At 36.9% G+C, this 11,892-nt stretch overlaps 1 protein-coding gene across 1 annotated transcript in view; it reads left to right on the top strand.

Moving 5' to 3' along the window:
• Positions 1-10,997: 10,997 nt before the first annotated feature.
• Positions 10,998-11,892, top strand: part of LOC145676763 (alpha-amylase-like) — a 95,986-nt gene continuing 95,091 nt past the window's right edge. The window contains exon 1 of the mRNA XM_081747572.1: positions 10,998-11,056. Within this exon, the coding sequence (XP_081603698.1) occupies positions 10,998-11,056 (59 nt within the window). The remainder of the gene's footprint in view (positions 11,057-11,892) is intronic.

The following is an 11,892-nucleotide window of genomic DNA, read 5'->3' as shown; positions in this document are numbered from 1 at the left end:
TAGTGACATCTATCGGCAAAACTTGTCCCTTTAAACTAACCTTAATGCCTGTATTTAGGCCTTAAGCCAGATTACGACAATTACACAAAGTTTGAAATAGAATACAATACTTACTGTACGATATTGAAACTTATAGGTTTAATATAAGTGAAATACAGTAACGTAGTAGAATAAGTACGTACTGTACTGTAACATAAAACTGAATGTGCAATACTGGTAGTGTACAGTACTAGTATATTACTAGTATCCACCATAGTACCATATTCGCGTACTAATATTACTTGCTACAAGACATAAATTCAGTTATTGTCTTTTGTCGAAGCGAAGAGAGTTTATTCGAAAAATAAAGGCATCAAGTTTTGCCAACATTTTAAATATTTTTCCAGTACAGTACATAAACTATAGTCAAAAAACGTGTTTTAGAATACTAGACACTATGTATTACAACATAATATGCTCGTTCGCCCGCTTCAAACCACGATTTTACTGTTATTCCAGCTAATCCGAGCAATCACGTAATCCGAACAGGGTTCGGTCCCAATTAGTTCGGATTAGCGGGATTCCACTGTACTCTGTTCCTGATGTATGAAAAGAATGTCAGTTACCGAACAACATACATTTTTACTGGCACAAAAAAAAATCCTTTTGCTGAACTTTCTCGTAAACTACTCATAAGAATGTATCCTTAAGCATCTTATTTTCTTTTCGCTGGATGTGATTTATTCTTCGATGTATATCACATCCTTGAACAACATTTTAATTAAACATAATTAAAGTTTAAAGGTTAACGATGTTTAGGGCTATATTTCATTAACAATGTTATGTACTGTCATTTTGCTAGCATCGTGTTAAAGAGGTTGATGATGGCATGTTTTACTATCAGTGTCATTTAATTTAGTAGGAATGATTTCAAAGTTTTAACTGGAAATCCAGACGGAAAACGACCTCTAGGAAGACCTAGGCGCAGATTTGAGATCAATATTAAGATGAATCTCTCAGAAATAAGAATACAAAGTAGAAACTGGATCTAGTTGGTTAAGGATAGAAGTCAATAGAGAGCTTTGGGGAGCTCAGGATTGAATCTCTGGGTTCCATTGGCCATAGAGTATATTAATTTTGTTTACCTAGAATATCCTTAATTTTACAGTTCAGCGTCGATTAAAAGTTACTTTCTTGTGTAAATTTTACTCTCGTCTAAGCACTAGTTTTATTTGCTGAGATTCATATGTATCGCTTTTATCTAAAATGTATCGCTGTACCCTATTTAATCCCATCTAAAATGTTAATATCGCACTTTCCGAAATGACTATGTATTGTGGGTTCCCGTTAATAAATGATTTTATTACAAACATCAATGAAACTAAGTATTAATTTAATTCTTGACTTGAATTATTAAACTGTTACACAATTTTCTTTAAAAATTACAGACAAAATATATGTAAATTAAGAGATACTGTACACAGAGTGTCACAAAAGAAATTTAACCCAAACTTTGATCGCGCATATTTTTTGAAGTAAGAATGCTAGAGACAAGATTTTTGTGACAAAAGCCTACGGAAATATTTTGAGAATAAAACCAATGAGACAAATCGTAACATTGAATTTTAGTAATTGTTTCAATGACCACAAGTGCGATTTTTTTTAAAAAAAAATGGAAATTGCTTAATTCAATAGCGAGGAATATATATAAAAGAATTAATCGCCGTAATTCTTAATGTAAATGTTTAGTACGTATCAATGTTTATCGATTGGGACACAAACCGCATGTTGTTTTGCAGCGTTGACAGTTGTAAAGGCTATTTTTTACGTATTCGAGAAAACTAAAGTAAAATAGCGCATTCTCGCAACAATATTAACGGGTTTTCCGATTATGAAATTGAAAATCTTTCTTCACTAATTTTGACATTTCTTATGAGTATACACTTCATATACTGAACATTTAACAGGTTTGTTCTTTTAAAACTTTCAACTTTTGATTCTTCTCGGAAGTTTGACCCAGTCCGAACCAGGCCCGTATCCAGGGGGTCTAGGGGGGCCGGGTTCCCCCTAAATTTTTACTGGCCCCCTCTAAAATTTTCACGGTAGGTTTGCAAATGAACTATAATATGGGATGAACTAATATTTTTTGGATCGGGCCCCCCCCCAACTTCCACCGGGCCCCCTCTACATTTTCGGGCTGGGTACGGGCCTGGTCCGAACCCAAAATTTGATAGCTATAGCTCGAGAACGAAATATTTCCCAAGATCTAAGTCAAGTCTAGGCAGTCAAGCTTTATCTTCATGTATTGTTGTTAACGAGACGTGAAATGTCTCGTCTCATACGGATTCTTGTCTTAAAAAGAAGTGGGCGAGATCATTTTCAAATTCGAGACGAAACAAGAAGCATTACAATTCTCGTCTTGTTTTTTGAGACGATAAGCAAAACAAACTGAGAAATTTCTTTCGTCTCGTGGACAACAGTGGTTCACGGCTGCTGTCCTAGTGTTATATAGTTCATAGTGTCTTATTCTTGAGATGGTTTGGGCATGTAAAAAGAAGACATTTGAAATATGTAGCTCACCGAGTAGATGCTACAGAAATGAGTGGGAAACGAGCTTCACGTCGGCCAAAGAAGAAGTGCGGACAGTGTTGCCACAGTTCTAATCTCTTTCCAGCCTTAGAAAAAAGTGGATGTAAACAAACCCACCTGACTACCAGTGGATCGATGACCAGTGATTGGTTGTTGGTCTCATTGCACTAATATCCTACCGCAATATAATCCCTACTAAAATAATAATTTCAAATGAAAATATCCGAATTTATCATGTATTTTGTGATAATAAACGCAATATATATAATATTTAACAACAGATGTAGCTTTATTTCAACCTCACTCGTCCTTGGACATATAGTATTTACTGCGCATGCGTATTTGCGCGCTGACCCCACTCATTTGAAATTGTAGATTGCAGAGTGTTCCATGGCGAAAAAGTGTTAAAATAATCCACCTTCCTCTCGTGTTATAAAACACAAAAAAGAAAAACAGGAACAGAGGCAATCTCGTTTATATAACGATTTAAGAAAATATGTATTTCCAACATAACAGTGGTCAGGGTCAGTGCGTTAATTATATACGAACCAACAGAGCCTTACACTTTGGAAATTATGCGACGACAATAAGGCTAGCAGAAGATCTTGCTGTTCACGTCTCTCGCTGCCGAAGCACGTGTGAGCCGCGGAGTAATACATTTCGCTTTGTTTACATCTACTTTGTTCTAAGGCTGGAAAGACTTTAGCTCTGGAGTGGGCTGAAAAATAGTACCAAATTGAAACAAAAGGGAATGAATTCATTTTTGTCAAAAAGTAAAATATTTTTTGCCCACGTATGAACATCCCTGATCTAACTTTAGGCCTATACATAATGTTTGTTCTGCGATCTCTAAAACGCAGAAATGTTCGGGTATTTTTATATTCGTCAATATGGCGTCACTAGTAAACAACTTAGCCTGGTAAACCGGCAACTACGTCAATGTATTTTTTCGTGCTATACCATGCCGTTGGGGGAAAAGGACGGGGCGCCTAAGTAAGGGGGCGCAAAATTCAGAAGGAAGAAAAATAATATATATAATTGAAGAAAAAAGTAAGAAAAAGTGCTCAAAATCGAGGAAAACCAGGATTTATTTTTTTTAAAAATTATTACCCTTCGCGCAAACCATAGTCTATCGACCACAGTCATATGTACGGGGACGCCGTTGTATATTCTCGCCCAGACGCTAATTTTCCACGGTACGGCCCTGGTGCTATTATTGTTTTGATGTAGAATCTTTTCAACGACAAGTAAATTATAGACTTACTTCAGCACCAACTGGTCTTCTTCAGAATACGCAACACTTGATTCAACGTGTATTTTTTTTTTTTAAAGGAAAGCAAGAAAAGATTTCAAGATAAAATTTCCACCACACTGGTTCTTTCTCGTCTCCTTTCTAATGCGCCCATCTAGCGTCATTTGTTTCCCAGTATAGTTCGAATTACGAATTTTCCACACAAAGTTTTTTTTTTTTTTTACCGTTATACGGTGCAACGTCACAGAATGAATGTTCACCAGAATTTCTTACGAGTCCAACACAGTATGAGTAACGTGAACTTTTGTAGAAATACAACAACCGGATCCGGAATTTCGGATCTTGGATCCGGATCCGAAGTTTCGATTATTGGATCCGGATCCGGATCCGGATATTCGGTTCCTGGATTCACACCCGAAATTTCGAAGTTCCGATTCGGACTCCTGTTTTGAATATTTTAGGCCTTAGATTGAGACCCAGAACTAAAATATCCATATGTATAAAATTTACTAGGTGAATTTTATTTAACTCAGTGGGAAGACAATTCAATTTAAAAGAAAAAGATTACATCAAAATCTCATTTTCAAATTTTTCAGGGTTAGACCACTGTTGCGCACACCCCATCATTTAGTCTTTAGTATATCTTTAAACGTACTACAAGTACGCCACTTTCATCTCAAGTCAGTAGTTGTATAGGTCTGCCTTTTGTTATATATGAATCGAGTTAGGATTAAAATTCGATTGTTTGTGAGACCTATGATAATATTTTCAGAATGAGTTATAACGTTGAAAAACTGCATAGTAATGCTGCATATTTTCTTTGTGCCACATTGGAATTTAATGTAGGCTATCTTATACAGTCGGCTCTTATGATTAATTCAATGATATGAACTGCTGCAGCATTACGCTAAAATCATGGATGTCTTTGAATTTTCGTCATCATTTCTATTTTTTTTTTATTACGAGCAAAATAAATATCATAAGCGGTATTTTACATAATACATATAGACGCAGATCAGTCAGTTGATTGCTTAAAGTTTATAGCAAAGCTATTACATTTCTAAGACACTGGCGGCCTTAGGACAAAGTCCATGGCTTTCCCATAAAACCTTAAATCTCTCTATATAAAAAGGGCAAAGTCCTGAGTGACTGAGTGAGTGAGTGACAGATCACCGTACAGGCCAAATCGCTTAAGCTACAAACTTGAAATTTGGACAGTTTATAGGCTTTGTGACCTAGGATACCACTAAGGAAGGACTTCGGGAAATTCGACGAGGAAAGGGGGAAATGGGGTGGAAAATATTGATGATTCTTTACGTTAGATACTTCAAATTTGGTATTTGGGTTTCTCATTGAAAATAATTTGATACTTGTTTAAGTGCTTTTTGATATTTAAATTAGAAGGGGCAGGGAAGATGTAGAAAGTAAAAGAGCGGGTGGTAATTACAATTATTGCAATTAGTATAATAATATGCCAATATCTCGGAAACTTAAAGGGTTAGAAACATGAAATTTGGTATTTTACTTCTCACTTAAAATAATTAGATACGTGCTTCAACGTTTTTTTTAATATGTGGCCCAGAAGGGAAGAAAAAGGGCGAGAAGAAAATTAAGTGGAGATTACAATTATTGTATTAATATGTTCAATCCTTTAAGGTTAGAGACTTGAAATTTGGTATTTGCATTTCTCATTGAAAATAATTTGACATGTGTTTCAGTGTTTTTTGATGTTTTAGTAAAAAGGAAAAGAAAAGAGATGGAAAGGAAAGAGTGTGGGGATTGTAATTATTATAATAACATGTTGATATCTGGGAAACTCTGAAGGTTAGGAGCATAGAATTTGGTATTTGGACTTTACATTTGAAATAATTAGGTACCGTAAAACGGGGCTACTTTGACATTTAGGGTTACTTTGACATAGAGTGGGGCTACTTTGACAGATGAGCAATTCGTGCTTCCTGTGAGAATTGTTGCATATACTTTCATAGATAAAGGCTGATATGGTGTCCACGGTGCGAATTGCCGGAGGAGATGAGGGATTTCTCCCATTGTATTTCTACCCCCCTCTTAATATCCTTCCTGTCCCCCAATATATAATATAAGGACTTCTAGATCCGCCACTGTTTATTCCCCCCAAAAATGAATAATCTAATTCGCACTCTGACGATATAGAGAGTGGATTCAATGTGTCCTGTGCAAAAAATGGGTGTATGGGTTTTGTAATGGTGGATCAAAAAATCCTCAATATGCTTGTTACGACTGTGATGTTGACGACTAAGGTTTTTCTTTCCATTGTTACATGTAAAGATAACATACCGGTATATATGTAATTATGTTAAAAGTAAAGTAAAAAAATAAAGTAGAATAAAAAATAAAGTAACAATGTCAGCTAAAGCACCGTGATGTTCAAAGTAAAAGATGTTAAAAGTAAAGCTTTAGAAAAACTAGTATAGTGGTGTATAATGATGTACCACAACAAAATAAAGATTTCGTGCTTATCAAGTATACAGCATACCGTACTTTACACATGACCAAAACAGTGTTTTATACACTTTACATAAATTCCATGTCAAAATAACTCCATACGTTGAGTAACTTTGACCTTATGCAGCAAATACATAAGATGTCAAATTAGCCCACCCTCGGAGCTACTTTGACCGGTATTTCTTAATTTCTTCCCGCCAAAACTTACTTGTAGAGACTTAGGTTTAGTAGTGGATTGGATGTGATAGCCTAGATACCTATTGTTATGATGAGAATAGTATCATTCATCGGTTGCAGAAAGTGTCCCGTGTACACATCTAAACTAGTCCAAAACCTGTCAAAGTAGCCCTGTTTTACGGTATGTACATAAGCGTTTTTTGATGTATGTCTTAGAGGGGAAGAAAAGGGGCGGGGAAAAAGACTTTTATATCTCGGAATCCTGGAATGTTAGAGAAATGAAACTTGTTAGTTGAACAAAAATTCGTTATGAAATGAAATCCTTGAGTTTTACGTCCCACGATTATGCCGGTTACGCTAAAGGAGACGGTGATTATGAGAAATAAATGAAATGAAGAAAGTGGGAGGAAACGGGAAAGCCCCGAAAAAAACCAAGAGCACGGTGTTTGTCCACCACAAAGTCCACACGGCGCGAGCTGGGATCGAACCAGGGACCCCAAGCACCGGAGGTGAACGCTCTACCACTTTTTTTTAATTCTTTATTAACAGTTCTATCACATGTACATTGGACAGTTATAAAAGCAATACAAAAGCGAGTTGATTAAAAAAAAAACTGGTTATAAATCTGAAAAGTTTACAGAATTGTTATGGAGCTAAGACAACAAAATAATTTGCGAAGTGTTGTTTATACTGCACATTCATTTGCTGCAAATGGTACCTTAAATAAGACAAATACACATCGACATGATATGGTCGATGTGTGGTGAGCACATAAAGAAGCGTATATGCAGCGAGCCAGACTACACTGTTATTTTTTGCTTTAGGAAAATAGTTAAAATCTGGATATATCAGAACATCTGTAGCAGTAATATGAGATGGTGAAGAATGACAAATCTTACTTATGAGTGTACTAAATTTGGTCCATATATGTTGAATCTCTGTACAATATTGTAAGCGATGCTCAAGAGTATCTATATTATGACAGTGGTCACACAGATTACAAGACACTATACCGAGCTGATATAGTCTGTCTGGCGTTTCGTATTTATTATTAACGATAAAATACCAAAGAGATCGTTGCTGGGTAGTTAAAAAGGGAGCATTAATATTTTGCCAAATATAATTCCAATGAAGTTGTGGTTCTTTCAATTGAATGTGGGGCGTGACGATATGTTGCGTTCTGAGATAATGTCGGTAGAGTGCTTTCACCGACATTAACTCAATTTGTGCTCGTTCAATTAATGCATAAGCAATATCTAAGACGGGTTCACACAAGTGTGGGAATTTAATTCCCCAAGGAAAAATATGAATCGGAGCTTCAAGGTCAATGCAACCTAAACATGCGGAGAGAACAGATGACGACACACTGACCCTATCGTTCGTAAACAATTCAATGCTTCTTTTCAGCAGTAGTGATTTTGCCTGGAAGGCTATGTTTACATAAGCTACGCCACCCTGAGCTGATAAAAGCTCAAGCTGATCACGTGCAATTCTCAACAGCTTGTGTTTCCACAGAAAAAACAAAGCGTGACTGTTGAGGAAGTTGTATGTTTTTGTGGGAAGAGGGAAAATCTGACAGAAATACCACAAAAGACTCAATTCTTTTTGTTTGAGAAATGAATTCCTACTGATCATGTTCATATTGCGAGGCTTATGCTGTATTAAAAGACCACGTATTTTGTTTGCAATTATGTCAGAATTGTAGTGAATGGTTTGTTTGGTGTTATTGAACCATTCAATACCTAGGATTTTAACTGAGTCAGCAATCGTATAGTGCGAACTGTATGTAGTCCGGTATTCGGGGTGTATACATAGTAGTTTTGTTTTGTCTTCATTTAAAATCGCGCCAGAAATTTGTTGATACCTGTGTAAAAGGCTCTGAATATCTTCTAAGGTAGAAATACTGTTAACATAGAAATGAACGTCATCAAGATAACTTGCGACAGAAATGGAAGCTTGATAAACTTTTATGCCAGTGAGTCTGGTTTGTGCCGCGTATATGAGAGGTGCAACCGAGAAACTGAATAAAAGGCTCGATATGCTATCACCTTGAAGAATACCATTACAGAAAGGAATGACATAACTGAGACTACCATTGACTTTTAATTTAGTTGTCCTGTTATGATATACTCCTTGGAGCATGGACAAAAAGGCGCCATTGAAACCAAATTTTTGTAGAACTTTAAAAAGATACTCGTGTGATACCCTATCAAAAGCTTTCGAGAAATCGGTAGATAAAATAGCAACGGGCGTAGGAGAGGCAGTCTCATGATAGGCTATAAAATCTCTTATGTTAGCTAAGGCTTCATGAATTAAAGCTTGTTGCCCATGTCCATATTGACAGGAACTTAATAACTCTCCCACATATTGTTTCATACGAAGCGCGAGACAGCGTGTTAAAATTTTTAAGTCCGCACTTAAAAGGCTGATAGGACGATAATTGTCTATGAAGTTAGAGTTAGGCAGTTTAGGGATTAATACAGTAATACCCGTGGATAGAGATTCCCCTAAGGTACAGGTATTTCGATATTCATTGAAGAGGTCCGTAAGAAACGGGGCAAGAATATCAATGAAAGTAATATAAAATTCTAATGGTAAAGAGTGAATACCAGTAGATTTACCACGTTTCCCTAGTTGAATTGATCTCTTGACTTCATCAAGTGTGAAGGGACTGTTGAGATACTCTTGAGCATTTACATCTAGGTTTAGAGGAATAAAGTCCAAAAGAGATTCATCTTCATTATGTACATTAGGTTTTGTATACAATTGTTTATAATACTGAACAAATTGGGGAAGTACCTGCGAACCTTCATAAATTTGGCCATCCTTGCCCTTAATAGAAGAAATTAACTTTTGTTTGCCTCTGAGTCGTTCTTTGTGAATTTGCACGATGTTAGCTTGTTCCGTGTCATCGGCCTGGACAAGTTTGCTTCTAACAAAAAAAACCGCGCATGCGTTGTTTATGCAACGACAATAAATGCGCTTTGATTTCTTGAATTTGAGGCCTGACCGGACGGCCTCGTAATTGTTCTTGCATGTATTCTTTGAGAAGACTAGAGTAATAGTTGTATTGAGTATTGTATGCCTGGGTTCGTTGAATACAATATTGTTTACTTATGGGTCGAAATCTAGGTTTAATTCTCTTGTCCCAAAAATACATAAGTTTGCCCTGATAGCGTGATATTAACGGAAACAAGATCCGCCATTCCTCTCGAATTAAATGCTGATACTCAGGGTCCATAAGTATAGAGGTGTTAAAATACCAAAGGGGACTACTTCTCAAAAATTTGGATACTGGTAGGGTTATTCTCATAATTAGAGCATAGTGATCACTGAAACAAACAGGTTCGAGCTTAATATTGCGCACTTGTGCAACAAGTGAGCGGCTTATGTAAAAACGGTCCAAGCGACTAGATGATTGTGAAGTATGAAATGAGTGACCCGGTTCAGCGGGTCGAAAATGACGCCACACATCCACTAAATCATACGTATTTACTATGCGCTGGAGTTCGGGAGAAAAGTTAAAGTTCGGAGTCTGGTCAATGGGTTGTAAAACGGAATTAAAATCTCCACCTAATATACAAGGGTAAGTACCATTAAATAGAGCCTGAGCAAGGTCAGTGTTGAAGAAATCTTGGCGCTCTCTCTTGTTATGAGAACCAGAGGGGACATAAATATTACATAATTTAATGCGTTCAAGCATACCAAGGGAGATTCGTTCATTTGGGTAATCATTAATTGTCTTAAAAGCTAGATCACTACGATAGATAATTGCTGTACCTAGCCCATTCTCTGTAAAATGAGAATAGCATGTATGATTGGAAAGAGAACCATATTCTGGAAGGGCCACTTCTTGAGCGAACAACACATCAATATCTGCTTTGCAAATAAAATCTCTTAACGCTTCTTGTTTAACAGGAGAAGTAAATCCATTTAGGTTAATGGTGGCAAAACTAAAACTATACATAAACAAAAATAAAGTGAAACGAAGTAGTAAACACTGCATAAAGGGCTGAAAATGATACCACAATAATACAAAGAAGATAATTATAAATCTTCCCCAACAGGGGTACCAGCTTTCAACTTTTTCAAGGTGGCCCGTGTTCGTGCACCTGAAACAGGTGTAACATCTGAAGAACGACCTCCTTTAGAAGTTTTTGAAACTCCAGTAACAGTTGCCTTTAATTTGGAAAGTTTACGTTTTTCATATACAGGAGCACTAAGATCGGATTCACTGGCGGAATCACTTGTGAGTGATTGCATATTCCGGTCACGGGTGGTATTCGAGTCGGCTACCAATGGCACAAGAGACTGATTATCGTGGTCCAAGGAAGCACTAGAATCCATTTGTAAATCCTTTACTGACTGTTGGTCACCTACCTGAGCTAATTGTCCTTCCTTGAGAATTTCTTGGGCCTTACATTCAGGAGTAGACTGAGGTACTGCAGTAGATTCCAGAGGGGCAATAACTTCCGGGTCAGTAGTACGATCTTCTTCCATTTGTAGGTCGGGACGAATGACGGGATCGTGGGATGTTTCAGGTGCTGGAACGTCAGGACTTGAAGAAATACCAGGGTGAGCAGAAGTGAGCAGAGGAAATTCCGTATAGTTATCAGTATGCAGAGACACCTTTTCATGTGGGAGATTATAAGGGGTACGAAGCGGTGGCAGTGGAGAACTGCGAACTGGCGGGTGAACTTTGAAGGGCGGACCTTTTTTTCGGGGGCATTCTTGAACAAAATGGTCCTGTGAATTGCACAACGCGCAAGTTTGGATTTGACCGGAATAACTACAGAAGAGGCGCAAACCACACACTGTAATAAATGAAGGAATATTTTGTTTAACCTTCATTTTAATTAATTTACGTCCAGTACGGGTGACATAGACATGATCCGCAGAATACTGTTCGTCTAGGATTGACTGTATTTCACCATACTGAGAAAACACTCGTGTTAACTGTTGATTACTAAGTTCCATGGGGCACAAAGACACCTTAACGACGGTAATACTGTTGTCAGCGAGATCAAGAGGAAGTAAATATTCCTTGTCACTATCGGTGAATTTGACTTCACCATGAGTAGAAGATAGAATTCGTTCACACAGAACCTTGTTGACTAACTTAATATACAGTTGTTTCTTGATATAGTCCAGTTCAATGCTGTGTATTTGATCTATGGTTAATTTAAACGTGTTTCGGATCCATTCATGGACAAAAATTGTAGAAGGCTTTTGACTTACTTGACCAAAATTTATACGTAAGGAATTTTCACGTAAACAACTCATGTCGAAATTTCGTCGTAGAACGACCACAAAATCACTCGAAGAAATAGAAGACTAGAAGACACTAATAAATTCAATATCCCACTAAGATAATCGCACAGTACACAAACTTAAATCGACTCGTCGTGTGT

The sequence above is a fragment of the Thermobia domestica genome, unplaced genomic scaffold (assembly GCF_964235325.1).
Source record: "Thermobia domestica unplaced genomic scaffold, izTheDome1.hap1.1 HAP1_SCAFFOLD_355, whole genome shotgun sequence".
Lineage (NCBI taxonomy): Eukaryota > Metazoa > Arthropoda > Insecta > Zygentoma > Lepismatidae > Thermobia > Thermobia domestica.
This window is presented reverse-complemented; position numbering and strand designations above follow the sequence as displayed.